At 34.6% G+C, this 19,731-nt stretch overlaps 1 protein-coding gene and 1 long non-coding RNA gene across 2 annotated transcripts; both read left to right on the plus strand.

Moving 5' to 3' along the window:
* Positions 1 to 4,869: 4,869 nt before the first annotated feature.
* On the plus strand, positions 4,870 to 5,595 carry LOC133800768 (uncharacterized). The gene is made up of 3 exons (XR_009876604.1): positions 4,870 to 4,981; positions 5,080 to 5,174; positions 5,377 to 5,595. It is a non-coding gene; the product is annotated as an uncharacterized LOC133800768 (long non-coding RNA).
* Positions 5,596 to 6,359: 764 nt separating this feature from the next.
* Positions 6,360 to 7,189, plus strand: LOC133800217 (glyceraldehyde-3-phosphate dehydrogenase GAPCP2, chloroplastic-like). Its single transcript, XM_062238172.1, has 3 exons — positions 6,360 to 6,376; positions 6,526 to 6,625; positions 6,755 to 7,189. The coding sequence occupies exons 1-3, from the start codon at positions 6,360 to 6,362 to the stop codon at positions 6,950 to 6,952; spliced, it is 315 nt and encodes a 104-aa protein (XP_062094156.1). The 3' UTR covers positions 6,953 to 7,189.
* The last annotated feature ends 12,542 nt before the right edge of the window (positions 7,190 to 19,731 follow it).

Below are 19,731 nucleotides of genomic sequence, written 5' to 3' on the forward strand. Positions count from 1 at the left end.
GTGCCCTTTCCCCAGCTCGGTATCCACTAGGAGCTTGATAGGGCACATCTCTGGCCTATGATGGATGTCTAATGGGTGATGGAGGATGCCTAATTGGAGATGGAGGTGGTCTCTCATTGTTCACAGCTGGCCTCGCTGGTTCTGGGTTATTATTCCAGGTTGCTTACGGGGCAACTCAGTTGTTCCCGATGGAGACCGGAACCTCTCTTGGCCGGTTGGTTCGTGAGGGGTATTGAGATGACACCCCAGACTGGTTGATTACAATACTCGCTCTAGCCCTTTTTGCTTGACCTTGCTAGGCTGCTCTTTCTCCGACCACCCTCGCTGCAGTACTACCTCGAGGATATCCCCTAGTTCGTCGTGGGGATGCTTGCAATTCTACGACCCTCCTCATCATTTTTCGTTCAACTGCGTGGCTTCAGCTAGAATTTCTCGCAACCTTCAATTCTCCAACTCCACCATTGGCACATATCTCTCGAGATTATAATAATAATCCTTGTTAGGTGGCCTAGACCCCTAACCAGGTTCTCGCGGGGCCGATGACGAACTCCCTTTAGCAGGATTTTGCTCATTCATCTGTTGTTTGCTAGACCATTGGGGTTGTTCTTAAATTTGAGGAGTGTTTTCCTCGAGGATTCTGGGCAATGGTTGACTATTTCCAGATCCAGGGACGTTGCCAGCAGGTGCATCCATTGTTTGTTCGACGAAAGGTTTGAAAGAACACGAATGCTTAATGCTTTCAATGAAAGCACCAAACCGTTGACGACGCTTTTCGTCAACTAAAAACAATATCAATTAAGCAAATTTATAGTTTAGCAAGAAGATATGAACATAGATTTTTACATGGTTCAGTAATTAAAATCTGCCTACGTCCACGGGTCACTTTTATTAAAATATGCGTTAAACTTTTTTAGAGCAATTTCACAATATAGTGCGTGAGTACAAATAACTAAATTCATGCTATTTATAGACTAGGTTACAAGAATCCTTCCTAAATCTTAGGGATATTACGTTACCCGTATCAGATTTCGATTGGAACTACAAATATGATAGATTAGATACAATCAATCACATTTATTACAGATAAATATCCATAAACAACAAGGTTGATTACACAGTTTGAATTAAATCCCCTTAATATAGGAATTTCCTAACAACATCTTCGTGTATTAATTTAACGCGTCTTCGAGCTTGAATGCTGCTTCAACGCGCTTTCGAGATCATATGTAGATTTGAGCTCATCGTTCCAACTGTCACTCACTACACCAAATACCCATTTCCATAACACATAAATATAATACTAATAAAAAAGAGTTATGAAAAAGTATTATATTGGGAACTTAATGAAAAAAAAGGGTGGTAATTTATTTAGCCATCCCGCCACTTAGCTTTTTTTTTTTCATTTCCTTCAACATTTCTTCAACAAAGAACAGAGACCCATTTTCGACACAAAGAAGAGACCCATTTCTTCGGCTTGGTACGGTCTCCGAACTCCTCACTCTCTCAAATCTCCTCAAAGGAGCCAGAGCAAGTGATGAAGCTGAGGGGAGGATCAGTGCTCAGGAAGAAGACGATTCTGAAGAGCGACCACTTTCCTGGCTGCCAGAACAAACGATTGTCTCCTCAAATCGATGGCGCTCCCAACTACCGTCACGCCGAATCTTTACATGTTCACGGCGTTGCAATTCCTACCATGGATCGGATCCGGAATGTTCTCAACCACATTATTCATGGAAAGGAGGCTCAAGTTCTCTGGATGAAACTTCGCGAGGAGCCGGTAAATTCCTACACAGATCCATTACTTGTTAGGTTCTTTAGTTTCTATAACCAAATTCGATTTCCTAGGCGATTTCATTTTAGCTGTGTTTTCAAGTTCACCCAACCTAAATTTTGGACTCACGAGCCTTTTAATGCTTTGACCATGCAAAAAATTCGGACCAGATAGTCCACTAGTGCAAGTGGTTGTTCTCAACCAAAAAAAATTCTTTCTTTTCTTCAAACAGGTAGTGTACATTAACAGACGCCCTTTTGTATTGCGTGATGTGGAAAGGCCTTTCTCAAACCTAGAATATGCGGTATGTTGTTATAAAGTCCAGCCTTTTTTTCACTTGCAATTTGAGTTGTATGTTTTACTCCTATGTTTCTAAACTCCAAACATTATTGCCTTTTTATTCATGAACTCTAACATACGTCTTTAAGGCTATACCACTTTCTTCTTTCATGTAAGCAGGGTTTAGAGCTTTGGCGAAGGCTTTCCGAAACTTGAGAAGCTGAGCTTAATCTGTTGCTCTAACGTCTCAAGTTCTGGCTTAATTGCACTCGCCAAGAAGTGCTCATTTTTAACAGCTTTAGATTTACAGGTGATTTTTTGGTCTACTATACTTGAAATTTGAAGTGTTTTATGTGGGTCTTATCTGTTTCTGTTAAAATAAATGAAAATATATTCATCGTTTACCTCATTTTCCCCAAGTTTTTGTGACATATCATTTTGGTATGGTTTTCTTTAAGGGTTGCTATGTTGGAAATCATGGTCTAGCTGCTGTTGGACAGTCTTGTAAGCAGCTTGGGGATTTAAATTTGCGATTTTGTGAGGCCTTAACAGATGCGGGTTTAGTTGAATTAGCTCTTGGTTGTGGGAATATAAATGAATGTTTGTATGTAGGCTAAACTTGTATGTATAGAGTGTATTTGTGTTATTTGATGTTTGTGTCAATTTATCTGTAAATTTTGTTTAGTTTGACTGCTTAAATTGGTCTTGTTATATAAAAATAAGCTTTGCTAAACCTATGCATAATAACTGTTTGATGGAATGCTTCAGTGAGATATATGAGTAAAATGAGTTACTATTATAGCTTTTTTTTAATCAGCTTTTTGTATGGAAATTGAGCTATGTTGAATGGACTTGGCGGCTGACCTTTCAATTGAATTTGGATATCGGCCATATGAGCACACTTACAAGGTTCTAGTATGTATACAAATATTTGGCTTAACAATATTTGGTGCATAAGTCTCCTGATTCTTCAACTGTTGGAATATATATATACCAATTCTCTGCTTGGTTCTTATGAGCTATCTTGAGTGGAAAACAGGATTATCACACCAGTGAAGTGGTCATGTTTGCTGCACTTTAGTTGTGATTTCAGTCACTGAATATCTTTATACATCAAATCTTTCATGATATGTAGGTTCTAGTTTTTCTATATATCAAATCTTTAATATATAAATATAAACATATATCCTAATATATAATACATGGGACACTATATTGTTCCTTATAATATAGTTAGAAAAGGATCCAATAATATATATATACATAATCATATTCTTTCATGATTTGATTAATTTGTGGAGTTAATATGTCTCATGTTTAATATAGTAGTAAAATTAGTCATCAATATTCTATACAATACATATTCAACTGTGTTGAGTGTTTGGGTTCTTTTGCAGCCTTATTCGAAGTCTATTGTTATGTACAGTGTTTGGTACATATAGTAATGAGGTCATCAATAACTTGTTCTGCCATGGCTGAACTATTATCATTATTAGTCTCATTCTTCTGATCTGATAAAGGCAATTCAGGCTCTTCACTCCCCCCTGAAACCATAGAAGTCACAGCCTCAATCTTTGACACCAAATCGTCCAATACTTGAGGAATCTCTTCAGCCTCAACCAAAGAAGTTAAAGTGTTCTCCTTAGCCACATCTTCTTCCTCAACTTGTTTCAAATCATCTTTATTCTCAGAACTTTCCTCCACTTGAGGTCGCTTCTCTTCGGGCTCAAAAATGAAAATTTCCCTCTTGTTTGCAGGCTCATAATCATCATCTTCATCATGAATCTCCACATTTTTCACATCCCCAACAACAACCTCTTTATACTCATCTTGAGAAGATTGTATTACCTCAGGTGTCTCCTCCACTTTCCCATTTGAGGAATCTTCCATGGCAGAAAATCTCAGCTCCCCTTCTTGAAAATTAAGATCAGAAAGCTCTGTATCCAAGTTGTCATTAAGATTATACAACCACGACAAAAAAATAACAATATTAAAATGCAAAAAGAAAAGACTTTCCTTTCCAAGTAGAGAAAGAATATAATAAAGTCAAAAATAAGAGGAAAAGATCAAAAGAGAGAAGAGGAATAGGAATTTAAAATCAATACAGAAATGTTCTAATAAATATAAGTTTATAAAGCATGTGACTGTTAGTAGGATCCAAACTTTACAAGTGGAATGTAGCAAATAATTCAACGATTACAGGTTGCAGGAAATGAAGATGGTGTAACTGTTTTTCAAATGGACATTAAGGTTAGTCAATATTCATCCTATTGTTCTATTCCAATAATTCTCTCAACATAAAAGCCTAAAATATGCAATTTTGATGTATTCTCACACTGGTCATCTGTAGTAATAGCAAGAAGTAACACTTGACCATATTTTTCTAGGTGGCTGGAATTACTTTCCCTACCAAGCAAAGGATGGCCGGAAGCATATCCTTGGTAATTTTACAAAGATGCATGCTAAATAGTGATGAAATTTTCCCAAATTTCTTCTTATAGTATTTCTGACTACAGTTTTTAATATTGTTGCACCAAATTTCCATGTATGGGCCTTTAATATTTGAACTTTTTTTTTTCTTTTTTCCTGTTGTTATATGATTGAGTGTGTCTACATGAATTAATGCAACTGAAATGTTGAAGTGCTCACCTCCTCCGTCCAGAGCGCTTTCAAAGCATGCCCCCTGATTCATGTCGTGAAGGTCTGTTAACGCTTGGAGCCATATATATATATATATAATATATATATTGCTTCAATGCTTGGAATTGATGGTTTGCAACAGTATTGTGATTCTTGTTTACATGATCTTGTTCGACTATAGGTCAGACCTGAGAAGATATACATGTAATCATTGGTAGTGGTGGGAAGAAGGTAAGGAGCATTATAGAAGAGACAGGAGTGGATGCTATTGACACAGAAGAGGACGGGACTGTAAGATCAGAAGAAAGCCTTGTATGCAACCGATTTTTAATTCCGAATATCATTTTCATCACTGCTAGCTAATTATAACAAATTCATTGCATTTTCAGGTGAAAATCACCTCAAGGGATTTGTTAAGCTTGGAAAAAGCTAGAGCAATTATAAGTAATATGACAATGGTTCCAAGTGTAGGCGATATATATAGGTATATGATTATGTCCTTTGATTTATTTTTTTGATTATTGTTAATTTTCTATGTTTTTATACGAGGTAGATCAGGGAAGCATCCTAAATGTTTGTACAAATCTTGTTTATCTAAAATAGGATTTTGTTTGTGGACTTTTTGACTTTGTTGATTATGACGTTGTTAAGTGGTTAGAGTTTCTGGCCTTTGAACTCTCACTCAGGAACTATGAGATCAAGTCAATAACAAATTATGGAGCTTTTGTAGAGATAGCACCTGGACAGGAGGTACATTTCGTTCCTCTTTTTAGCCAAGATATCTACTCTTCAATTCCTATAGATGGGATGTGAACTTGGGAAGTGATAATGCTCTCTCATTCTTCTCTTTCAGGGACTTTTCCATGTTAGTGAGTTGAGTTCGAATTATATAGCAAAGCCAGAAGACGTAATTCACTTTTACGCTATCTTTTCTTCATAGTGTGTTCTCTTAAGAAATCATCTAGTCTCTTGGACTTGTAATTCACTTTTACGCTATCTTCTCTTCATAGTTTTGACTAAATAGTTTCTATTCTCATTGTTATTAAATGTGAGATATGTCTTAAATCTGGATCATTAATTGCTTTGAAATTATTATTATCACCTTAAACCCTCTATAAATGTTACCAAGTATTTAGTTGCATATAATTATCTCAATTATCTATTGATCAAAAAATGATTCTATTCTTTCAGATCTAACTTGAATCATGCTTATGCTTGTTGTGTGCAATGCTTGCAGTTTGGATTTTATTGTGATTTTTTGTGAGCTTATTTTTATGTCAAGTTGAGAGCAAGGCAGCTTGTTAACTTGGCACTTTAAAATTTCTCACATTTTTTGGATTATGGTCTAAGGTGAGTAGTGGTTGTAGTGATGAACCATGGTCATTAATAGGCTTATGATGCTACCTTGAATGACCTTTATATTACATGAAATTATATGTATCTGAATGAAATGAGTATTTTCAGAGTATTTTATTAAGTTGATGTCCTTTGCTAATAGTTCAACTTAAGTAACAGTTACTCCTAATTATCTTCTAAGGTCATCCCATTATGTGAAAATGGTTATGATATTTTCTATTCTTTATCCAGGCCTACATGTTTAAATATGACTCTACTCATGGATTATTCAAAGGAAGCATTAAGGTTGTAGATGATTCAACCTTAGAAATCAATGGGAAGTAGATTAAGGTTGTGAGTAAAAGGTAATTTTCATCAGATCTTAGCATGAAAGTGTATACATATTCTTTATTTGCTTATTGCACTTGCAAATGTGGGTGTTTTTTGTTTAAAGCTTAATGTAAATTGAGCTGACAAGTAAAATCTAAACCTTTAATCAGGGAACCTGCTAAGATTCCTTGGGGTGATTATGGAGCTGAGTATGTTGTTGAATCTTCCGGTGTTTTCACAACAATTGACAAAGCTTCAGCACATAAGAAGGTTTCCTTTACTAATTTATTCTGTTCTCTGTCTCTGACAGTCAAATGTGTGAGAGCCCACCATGCACGTACAAATCCATTTACATTTGCATGAAATTCTTTGTAACATTGAACTTTTCTGTCTTTGTAGGGTGGAGCCAAGAAAGTATTTTTATCAGCTCCATCAGCTGATGCTCCCATGTTTGTGGTTGGAGTAAATGAGCAGACATACAAGCCAAGCATGGACATTGTTTCAAATGCAAGCTGTACTACCAACTGTCTTGCTCCTCTTGCTAAGGTCGGTTGCTACTTGTTTTTATTTATTTATTTTTTTTGGTTCTTGTTGTAGTTTTTTTTTCTTCTTCTTTGTGTGTGTGTGGGCGCACGTGGTCTGGATGAGAAGAAGAAACAGAAACATAATTGATTTACAAAGAGTAGAGAGACCAAAAGAAAAACCAAAGACTGTGGGGTGGTCTTAATTATTTTGGGCAGAGAGTGTGGGGTGGGCTGTGGAGAGAAGAATATGTGTAATCAAATATAAAAGTGGGTTTCTGTTATTTATCAATATAGGAGAAGAAGTTGTTGATATTCCATAGCCCAGAAACAGTAAGGTGCTTGAATATCTTCTTATTTTCCATGCCTTTTCATCTATTGATTATGGTGTACATGTAGTGATACATAGTATAGAATAGTACAGTACAGTATAGTATGTATATAGCAACACTTTAAACTACTGACAGTCAAGTTACATTCTTTAAATAATCGATTTCATTACCCATTTTGCTTTGATCACATTTTTGTGTACTTCTTAATTTCTAACCATTCTCACATTGCTATTAATATTTGTGGTTTCTATTAACTATGGTCGTACTACTATTAGTTTGTTTTGTTAATTTTTTTTTAGTCACATTCTGGCTATTGGAATCTTCAGTTTTTCACTTTTCATTTCAATTTTTCGATTTGTACCCAAGATTGTTGTCTAGTTTTAGTTCGGAACATTTGGATTTTTATTAATGTTATTTTTCTTGAAATGTTACTTCTTTATTTTGATTGTGTCAGCAAACTTTTGATGAATTGACCTCTTTCACCCTGCTTTTTAAGTCAGTTTAGCAAGCTTAGAATAAGATTTTACTTTTGAGAATAACTTGTGTGTTTCATATTTGTTTCTGTTTTGAGTTTACTGATTATTTTTAAGGATTTATCTATGGTTGAGTATGTTATATCTTTTATTTTGAATTTACTGCATATTTTTATACAAATTTATGTGTGTTTTTTCATAAACACATGTTTGCATAATAATCTATGAAGTTTTTTCTGATTCTCTTAATGTGATAATGTGTGCATAGAATCTGTTTGATTAAATTCCTGAATGACTTGTATTTTCTTTAACACATTGCTTCATCCTTCCTAGTAGTACACATTGCTGCTCATTGCTGCTTTGTTAAGTCCAGACATCATCTGATGCACTTGCTGTTTTTTTTAATGTTACATTTGAAGTCTGTTAAAATAGTTAAGATAAAAGTGTGTTGGCTTGGTGTGATTATGTGTAAATTTCCCTGTCAATTTACTTCAGGAACTTTCATATCTTATAAAAATTATCTATACATATGCGTACACACTTTCATATCTTACAAGGTTGCCAAGGACTTGTGTTCCTACCTAAACATCTTTAAAAAAATTCTTGCTTCCCATTCTAGTTGGTATATTTCTGCTTTGATTTTCTAGTTGGGAATTGAGATCTCTTACTTTCATTATTTATGGAAATCCCATGCTTTTTGTATAGAGAAGCAATGCTAATATATATGTTTTTGCCTTGCTTTTTAACCTGTTAATGCTTTAGCCAGCCATGGGTAATGTTTCATGAGCAATTTTTTCTTCAAATAATGCATGTGTCATGTTGTTTATGGTATATCTTAGTTTCTTGTTAATTATTTAATTATTTAGGTTTCTTCCTCCAGTAATGGATGTGAGATTCTAACTAGTCTAGTATTGGTTATCTGAAAATCTCATATTCTCAAGCTTCAGGTTTTTTTTAATTCATTTTGGTATCTTAGTAGTGATCACTGCAAGCATAACAGTTGTTATAGGTCCTTTCTTTCATTCTCTCTCTCTCTGACCATTTCTAAATGTTGATGTTTGTCTGTGTTGCTCTTATAGATATATTTGTTATCTTGATACATTTTACAAGCCTTGTTTTAAGTTGCATGTTTTGTTGCTTTAGTCATTGTCTTGCATGGTAGTACATCTTGCTATACCCTGCTGTTTTGTCAAGTTTTGGAGTTATTACAAATTTAATTTAAACTTTATATGCTTACAGGTGGAAACTAGCTTAAGTCTTATGTTCTTAATAATAAAAGGACTTTTTTTTTACAATGTGCAAGTATATTGAGATGATTTCTTTGGAGCAATTCTTGACAACATTTGTAGTTAAGGCCTTTAGAATGGAAGAATGTATTTCACTAATTTTTGTATACATTTCTTGTTTTGTATTTAGTGATAAAGGAATCTGAATTTGGCATAAATTATGTTGTAATTTGATTTCTTAATCCTAGACTAGTAGACTAAATATTGTAATTACATTTGAGTAATTAATAAAAACCTATTTATGTTACCTTATTTGGTTTCAACTTTCATATTTGTTTTGCTAGTTTTGTGTAAGTAAAAAAAGATTATGTTTCTCTAAGCTAATATAACACATGTGTTATACTAAAGTGTAGTATAACACAAATAATGTGTTATACTAAAATATAGTATAACACAAAAAAAGTGTTATACTAAAGTGTAGTATAACACAAATTTATAAGTATTGAAATGTGTTATATAATCGACTATAAATAACATAATTAAACACTTATCTATATATTAAAATAACACAGAAAATGTGTTATCGTTGACAGTATAATAACACATCTGAATAACACTGATAAATTGTTATGTAAAGTACCCTGACCTACGATAACATAGTCGGTCTTAACACATCAAAAAGTGTTATGGTATGTTTTGATAACACATTTTCGGTGTTATTAAAAGCATTTTTTCTTGTAGTGACTACCTTCTTGCTTGATTGGTCTTTTGAACTTATCTTTCTGTGGAGACTTGTATTGCCTTTGAGCATGCAACCCATGCTCGAGTGCAAATGATATGACTTTTTGGAACTTTATGTTTATTTGTACAAGTATAATGTTAATACTTATTAGTCTTGAGCTTACACTTTAGGAGCCTACATTTCGAGACTGTTTATTTATTCTCAAAATTTGGGTGTAACCGAGTGATTTTGTGAGAAATTACATGATAAAGATAGAATATTGAGCGTCTATTTATAATAGAGAAAAAAAAAAGTGATGAAATTTTGTTATATGAGTTTTTATGGGGCTGATTGCATGATTTCATCGTTCACTCTATTATAGTTAATTAAGTTCTTATTTTTAGAAGTACACTACTAATTTAAAACAAAACAAATTCCCAACATTTTATTAGTGTGGGCTTACCACTTTTATACATATATTTTTATGAAAATTAGAGCATATATATATAATTTAAAGTCATGTTAGCTATTAGGGTCATTGTCCAAACCCTAGAATAGGCTTATCTTAAAGAAGAGGACAGAACCCTAGAATAGGCAGGTTTCACGTGCCCATCATCAGTTCTTCATTATTCTATCATAATCTCCCATAGTCTAAACAATATTGCTAACTTCTTCATTATGCTTTTGCTTAAAATCATGATGAAAGGCATAAATATTTTTATATAAATGTTATAAATAGTACTACTTAGTCTACTCCTCGTTATATTGCAAATTAGTTATAGTATTCAAAATGTTCTCTAGAAGTTTCAGCTGGCACTTCAACTGTTTTAATTGGTTCAATATACAATTTGTTGTTAATTATTGGATCCATTAATTTTATATATTGACCAATTTAGTTAATATTAATTACTTAATATTATAGTATATATATATATATTGTCGGTACGTTACGTGAGGGTACTCTACAATCCATATATTCTTCTGTTTTAAATAATGAGAATTGTGTTTATACATTTTTTTTTTGACAAATTATATATATTATTAATTATATGATAGAAGTACAAGATAAGCTGAGAAGTATATTTAAATATTTGAGCCACGTATACAATTGGAGTAACCGAAGATAAGATTGTGCCTAAAAATAATATGGATTTGATTGTGTATATACTCGCTGTCGATCAATTATATATGCATGCATCTATATATATATATATTGGTTATGAAGTATATTTGTCTGATCAAAGTAAGAATTTTCTTACTGCAAAAAAAAAAGTAAGAATTTTCTTAATTATTAGTTATTTATTTTTATTGATGAGGTATAAAGTCGAATAATTCTATTTTTTATTGGTTTATGTTATATTCTTTGTAATAAATAAGGATGTAGAAGATTAATTGGAGAGAGAAAAGAAGAGTGAAAAAGAAAAAGTCTTCAAATTATATTGTGCGTTTATAGCCAGTGAAGTAACTAATTGGAGGTAAAATCACACACATTTGTGGCTTGAACTATTAAAATTTGATCGTGATTATTTCCTTTTATTTTCCACTAATTTTTCTGCTAATTTTTACACGTGGCATTTGGTAATTGTTGGTAGGTGGTGTGATTGTGAATTAATCTTTATATTGTTAATAATTGTTGTACTATAAATTATTGGAATAATAAATGATGAGAGATATGAGATGTGGCCTATGTAATTGTTTGATATATTTATATATATATATATATGCCAAATAAATTTACGTAGGTGTATGAATAATGAGAGAGATGTGGAAATCCAACGCAGAAAACACGTAATGGATCGATGTGGAAAGTCATTATTCTTATCAATCATCTCTTTTTTGTGCTTATAATAATACTACACTTCACTCATAATGTCTATATATCATTGACTTGAAACAATATTATATATATTGCCAGCTTCACTTTTGTATATAAATATGTATATATAATTATATATAACTTCATGAAAAAAAAATACTAAATATATATAAATAATGAACGGTCAGTTTTTCTTCTTATATCCTATTCGACTATGACTGGTTTGGCCAAACAACACAAGTACTCGAGATCATCACCTCCAATTAGAATTTATTAATAAACCTCTTATCTTGTGTTTATTAAAACTTAAAAAATTAAAATTATGAATGATGTAATTTTTTGTTTGGTTAATGGCTTACCAATAACAATTCTTTTAACATTTAAAAATGAATGCCATTTGCTGACAAATAACTTGATTATGAAAATTGGTTTCAACCTGAAATTACTTGTATATTATTGTAGAGTTAATTTTATTTGTTGATGATTGGATATCCACCATTTGTTCCTTTTTTTTTTGTTATCTTTATATTTGAAAAAAATACATTTGGATTTTGTTAAGCTTTAGAATTTTTATTCTTAAAAACAAATCTAAAAATAATTACAAAAATTAATATTATTTATTTTGTATAACCAAAAATACAATAAAAATAAATAAAGTATCATGAATTAATTTTAATTAATTACATTCTAATTTTAATTCCAAAAAATAAAAACATAAAAATTATGTATATTCCTCTGATACCCCAATCTTTCCTTTAGACACATATTTATTTATTGAGGTTGTGTCGTCTTATTTTCTAATAATTTTATTATGAGTTACTTGATTTATCACTTGAAACTATATATGGTCTATAGAGAACTATACATGTTCAAAAAAACTTGTAATTTTTAAAAATTTTAAACCAGTAAAAACAATATGAGGTGACCAACATGCCTATTAATGCTACATATTCCACGGTAATATATAGAATACTACTAAGAAAACCACTCTCTTTAATTATACACTTTCACATATATATACACATCACACCATATATATAGAATATTGCAGGGAAAAAAATGTGCATTCCATTCGTTATCAACTTACCACACAAGTTAATTATTAAAAAGAAATGATTAGTGCACAAAAAAGTTTAGCTGCATGCCCTGGCAAAACAAGCCTATATAATATGGATACTATATAAATATAATAACCTACCTTGTTAATTAGATGATATCAAAAAATCAATAATGATATATGGTATAAGATTAGACAAGACATGGACCTAAGTTTCATCTGGTTCTAATTACCGACCAGGTTCATTTTCCAAATTATATTGACCAGGTTCATTTTGTTTTCTTTTTTAACACTTGGAATCGATTCCGGTATTATATTTGCACAATATAATATGGTGACAAATTAAGTTGAGACCAAGTTTATCCACTACTTCAAATAATCAATAGATAAATTTTTGAGTTTGTACAATTTTGAGTGCTTCTGTTTCTTTAATACTAATTAATTTGAAACATCAGTTTTAAACAACTACAAATAGGATCCTCTATTGTGTAATTTGGTAAAAGAAAATGGTACTTTCACCTCTCTCAATTCAAATTTGATTAATAATATATTCAAAAATAGTTTGGATTTTTATTACTAGTCTCTTATGAGGAACTGAATTCATGTGAGAAGAAAATGAGAAAATAATAAGAAGAGATAGTTTAAATTGTTGAGTTAAGGTACCATTTTTTTATCAATTAATTATTACAAAACAAATGATCGTGTTTATAATTATTTGAAACTATCCAAACGAGCATTGAAAGAATATTGACCCAAAATTATATAAATCCGAAATTTTTATATGCATACACATATTATTCAACTACTTTGTCAATACACATCTCATTTATTTTATTTTCAAGATTTAATTGATGATGTTTCTAGACTTTTATTCTTTTTCGCTAGAATACACGTCTTTCATGTTAGAAGGAATGCCAATAAAACTGGCACATATTTGACAAAATATGCTCTAGAGTTGGATGAAGGATGTGTTAGAAATTCTTGTAACATCACAAAAATATATTGCATATAATTTAGAATATGAATAATTGAATGATATAGAAGGCAAACTTGATTGATCCAATAATGAGATAATATAGATTGATAGTACAATACTAATCTGCCAAGTCTTCCTCCTTAGATCTCTATATCTGAATCAGATTATTATACCATACAATTGTGATGAGACAATACGTATTAGGGATGAGCATCGGTTGGTTTAGGCAGTTTTTTCTTATTCTAAAATTCAGAATTCGGTTTTCAGTCCGGATTGGTGCGATTCAAAAACTGACCAACCGACCAACTTATTACATAAAAAAAAACTGATCGTTATAGACTGCAGTTTGGTCGGTTAAACCGACCAAACCGATTTTTAATTTTAATTTTTTTTAAAACATATGATAAAGATAAACATATGATATATACTTTGTTTGGACATTATAAATATCTTACACAAAGCTCCATATTCTCACTCTAATATTGTACACCAATCAATTATAAGTTTCGAATCAACCTAAGTGAAACTTCCATAACATATATAAACATATGTAACACCCTGGTTAGCCAAGACCGTTATACTGTGTGTTTTAAACAGTACTTAATTCGTTAAACGAGTCATTAGGCCATAAACGTGCATCTAAATGTGATTATTGGTCCATGGTTAAAAATTCCGGTTAAAAGGAATGGATATTTCATTAAAACATTAAACTAAACATGAAATCCCATAATAACGTTTACAAAGTTGTTTACAGTTCCAAAATGGTCATTACAACTCAAAAGTTACAATATGTCGACCTAAGCGACAAAAACAGGGTTTTACCCTAGTTCCTCTGAGAACCCTTGGTCGTGGTGGTCAAGCGGTCGCATATGCACACGTCGCCACCTAAGCTCTCCAATGACAGGTCCAGCTTCTCTTTCCCTTAACCTAGACCAAATAGCACCCGTGAGCCAAGACTCAGCAAGAAAACTTAAACATGCTCATAAGCAGTGAATAACACATTTTCATAACATAATAGATGCCAGCAGTAATAATCCTACCCATGCATGTATACCATTCATATAAATGACTACAACGTCATATGGGACCAAATACCCTAAATAAATTATTAACTGATTCATATCGGGGCCCATTGCCCAAGTACATTACTAATAAGTCACTTTGGGGCTCAGCGCCCTAGGATCTGGGACTAATAAGTCACCCCAGAGCCCATTGCCCTATCCTCTATATAACCAGCCTTGGAGCTGGCCCAACGTACCTGGCGCTTTAGTTTTCTTCGACCATTAGGTCGAACAAGCATGTAATGCGATCCTAATTAGGTCTAATTATATCGACCAGTGCTCAACGCGCTATTTTTACCCTTTACTCATAATTCAATTCTTCACGACCAGCGCTCAGCGCTATTGTCGTCCTTGACTGATAAGTCAATGCTTTTCTCAAGTATATAATGCTAACAGACATTCATCATATAATAAATATTCATATACAAAGCATTCAACATGCTTTAATCAATCATTCACAGGCATAATCATAATTATGCACATTTATAGGGGCCTATGCCCAATCAAAACTATATTCGGCATTCGGGTCAAGCCCTAATCATGTATGTCACATAATAGGTGCAGTCTTCTTACCTCGGGTCCGAGTATAATGTAAAATAAGAATACCCTTGAGCACGATCCTGATCTTGAGCCCCTAACGGTAACCTAGTCATAACCAAATATAGAATCCCGTCAATAACGAGAAAATAAAAGCTTTCGGACCATGTCCTAACCTCCGAGACCTCGAATTCTACCAAACTAGATAGTAGATTCGATCTTGAGCCTTTAAGTTTGAAGTCCCACATTAAAACCTAAGGTGGCCATGTAACGCCCCAACTCCAGGGACCATTACGGTGTGCCTTGTAAACAGTGCTAAACTCGCTAATCGAGTCATTTGGCCAAAAATGTGTAACTAAGTATGATTAGTGGTTTAGGGATTAAACATTTTGGTTAAGATGTAACGTTTCACTAGAACGTTTAGTATATACATTGGGATCCCAAAAATATAGTTTCAGAGTCAATTACAGAAAATATTTACAACAGGCCGTTCTAAGCGGCAAAACAGGGTTTAACCCTAGTTCCACTTTAAACCTCGGCCGTGATGGACGAGCAGCTGCATATGTACACGTCATCACCTAAGCTCTCCAACTCAAGGATGGTCCAGCTTTCTCTTGCCTTTACCTGCACCACATAGCACCCGTGAGCCGAAGCCCAGCAAGAAAACACAATAAAGCATGATATAATATCAACGATAATCATAATAGCCATTCAGGACCAACAGTCCAAAGCAGATAAGTGACAATAGCCAAAAGTTACAGAAATGGGTACAACTCCCTCTAGCCATGTGATGATAGGGTCACCAGGGCTTAATTGATAAGTGGTTCTTTCGTAAGTTTGATTAAGATAGGTGCATGGTGATTGGTCACCAACATAACCATCCACCCGACTCTAGAGTCGTAACTAAGGACAGCGTCCCCCATCCATGTGATAAACAGTCACCGGGGTCATATACCTTGGCTGGAAACATTTGGTCTTAGACCAAGTAAGCACTTATAGTTCTCATTGACCTTCCGGTCGGTCCAACATTAATACCCTTTATGGGTCATTCAACGCCAACCTCGATTAGATCTAATCTTCATTTGGCTCGGCGTTCACAACGCACTGCCACTTCTGATTCTTGGGTCGGTGAAACATGACCAGTGCTCAGCCCGTGGTGAACTTAACTAATAAGTCACAGCTTCACAGACGGGTCTAACAACATTGCCGATTCTGACTAATAAGCCAGCGCCATGCACAGGTAAGCCATGCCACCAAACATATATCACATGTCCAATATCCATAAACAAGGCATTCAGCATGCTTGCTCAACAAGTATTAATACAATTAGGACCATGCACAAACCCAGAGGCACAAGCTCTGAACAATATCATAATCAGTACTCAAAGCATGTCCTAATCACATGTTTCTCATGCATCACATGCATTATACTTAACAATCCAACATGCACCAATCATAGCCATGCATGTCATATTCAATAATCAACCAACATGCATCAAGAATAGCCATGCTTGTCATACTCAATAGTCAACCAACATGCATCAATCATAGCCATGCATGTCATATTCAATAATCAACCAACATGCATCAAGAATAGCCATGCATGTCACATATACACATGGTGCAGTTTTCTTACCTCAGAGTCGAGCTAGAATGATTAAAAGAACGACCCTTGAGAACGATCAACTTTCAGTCCTTTAGCGGTCACCTAGTCATAACCAAATATAAGATACCATCAATAAAAATGATCAACATAAGTTCCCAAACCAATATCTAGCCTCCGGGATGTCAATCCCCACTTAACCGGGTACTAGGTTCAACCCCGAGGCCTAAGGCTTGAATCCCCAAGCTAAAAACATAATTCTAGCCAAAATTGCCCTAAGGGCCACGGCCCTCCCCAGTTGCGTCGTGGTGCGCCCCTCAAACAGAGGCAGACCTCCCTGCCAGACGCCAAGGGCCGCGGCGCACCACAGCCGCGGCACGGCGCCCAGCCCAGACCAGGCAAAAATGACAGCATGCACCTGAAATCTTTCCCCTGCGTTTTCCCTTGAAACTAGCCCTTCAAACCTGTCCCAAACCCCAACCTAACACCCAATTCAACCACCAAACATCATCTACAACTCACCCTCATCATAACCCAAGTTAAGCCTCAACTAAACTTCCATTAATTCTCAACTAACACATCAAAATCCTTAACTGAAACTTAATAGAAAAACAGGGTATAGCTCAAAACTCAGGTTCAATTCCTTACCTTAAGCTGGTTTGAATCCTTCCCAATAGCTAAGCTAAGTCTAAAATCCCCAAGCTTTGATTTCCCTAGCTTGTTCTTCAATTGGCTCTCAAAAACTTGAAAGGAAGATGAAGGAGAAACCTTGTACGGGAGAGAAGGAGAAGAGATGAGGATGGGCTCTGTTTCTATTATAATTCCACAGCCTTCTAAACCCCAAAAGCTTATATAAATCCTTAAGGTCAAAAGACCATAATGCCCTTAAGCCAAATAAATCCCTCTAAAGGCTTTCGAGGGTAAAACCGTCCTTTCCCGCCTATCTCGTTAATTATAATTAACGCTCTCCAATTCCCGCTATTCTCAATATTCCCAAATACCAATAAATCATATCCCATTACCCTTTAATTCCCGGTAATGCTCTAGTCATCAAAATGACCCCGAGACTCACCCCGAACCCCGAACTTAAACCCGTTATGACTAGACCGAACACTTACATCTCATGATCATCTCATGCCGAATAGCTCGAACCAATCCACCTTATAATGTGGCTATATTAATTAATCACAACCATGCACCCATAATACACAATTACGCCCACAACAGCCAAACTACCAAAATGCCCTCATAATTAAAATATGAACCCATATGCATGCATTCACCATCATATAATAATATAATTCACGTAAACATGCATATAATCATTAAATACCATAATAAATCAATTATGGCCCTCCTGGCCTCCTAATCAAGGTCCTAAACCTTATTAGGACATTTTGGGTATTACAGGCCATATGTAACCAGGTGGGCCGCGACTTGACCCTAGGGGTTGCGATGCGCCTCCAAGACAGACAGCCTCCCCCTGGCTGGAAGGAGACGCAGGCCGCGACATTCTTCTGAGAGTCGCAGCGCACCTCTTAGGCAGAAACCCCTCTTGGCCCTAGGTTCACACGGATCTCGGCGCAACCCTATGAACCCAGAACCCCTGTTTTTCCTTAGCAAAAACTCACCAAAAACCATATCAAATCCTTCCCAAAGCCAGTACTAAATCCCCCAAACATTATCAACACACTACCAGCATCAAAACCCAAGCTTTAACATACTCAAAACAGTATCACAAACTCAAATTCAAGACCTTGAGCCTAAAAGCTCAAGAACACCAAAACTAAAACAGAACTCAACGAAAAACAGAGTTTAACGTTTACCTCAATAATGAATTCAATCTTCCTAGCCTCAAGAACACCAACCACACCAAATTCAAGCCTTCAATCCAAGCTTTGGATTCACTTAGTTCCTCAAAAATTCAAACCAAAGATAGAGAGAAAGAGGGAGTGAGAGAAAAAGAGTTTCTTCTAAAAGTTTCCTCTGTTGTGATTTTTACTTCAGATGAGGGAAAAGGTGACTAAGTCACCAGATTTTGGCTAAAAGACCTAAATGCCCCTAGGGCCAACTTTTGCTCTCAAAGCCTCTCAAGGGCAATTTTTTACATTCACCACATACCTTGTTAATCATAATTAACGCATTATAATTCCCGTTACTTTCAACATCCTCAAATAGTTAACAAATATTTCCCATTACCCGATCAATCCTGGTAATGTACTAAATTACCAAATTACCTCTAGGCTCACCCCAAGTCCGGTATTTGACCCCGTTATGACTAAATTGGTAACTTGCTTCATAGGATCGTCTCCTGCCGAGTATCTCAAATATATCCACATAATAATGTGGTCTCGCACCTATATCACATATCTACACACAAATATACAAATATGTCCTCAATAGGTTAAAATTACGAAAATACCCTTCTAGTTAGAAATGGGCCCACATGCATGCAAATACATCCATATAATAATATAACTCGCATAAGCATGCATATAATCACATAATAACACAATAAAATAATTATTTCCCTCGTGGCCCCCTAATCCAGGCACTAAGCCATAGTAAGGAATTTGAGATGTTACAATTATCCCCTCCTTACCGAAATTTCGTTGTTAAAATTTTACCTAAACAACTCGGTATACTAACTCTGCATATCTGAATCCAGCTCTCAGGTCACTTCCTTGACCTTGCTGTTCCTCCATAATACCTTAACCAAATGTATAGTTTTATTTCTCAGGACCTTATCCTTTATGTCTAGTGTCTGGACTGCCTATTCTTCATAGGAGAGATCTGCCTCAAGCTCTAGATCCTCGTAACTCAACACATGAGCCAAGTCTGATACACATTTCTGAAGGATCGAAATATGAAATACATTATGTATGGCTGACAGTGCCAGTGGTAAGGCCAACCTATAGGCCACCTGACCAATCCTTTCGAGGATTTCAAATGGTCCTACAAATCTAGGTCTTAACTTGCTCTTTTTCCCAAATCTCCTCACCCCTTTCCATGGTGAGACTCTAAGGAAGACATAGTCTCCCACTTGGAACTCC

This window comes from Humulus lupulus, chromosome 9, assembly GCF_963169125.1.
Source record: "Humulus lupulus chromosome 9, drHumLupu1.1, whole genome shotgun sequence".
Classification (NCBI taxonomy): domain Eukaryota; kingdom Viridiplantae; phylum Streptophyta; class Magnoliopsida; order Rosales; family Cannabaceae; genus Humulus; species Humulus lupulus.

Coding starts and splice junctions, on each gene's coding strand:
- LOC133800217 (XM_062238172.1), top strand. Junction 6,626..6,754: donor AAGCTTCAGCACATAAGAAG/GTTTCCTTTACT, acceptor CTGTCTTTGTAG/GGTGGAGCCAAGAAAGTATT.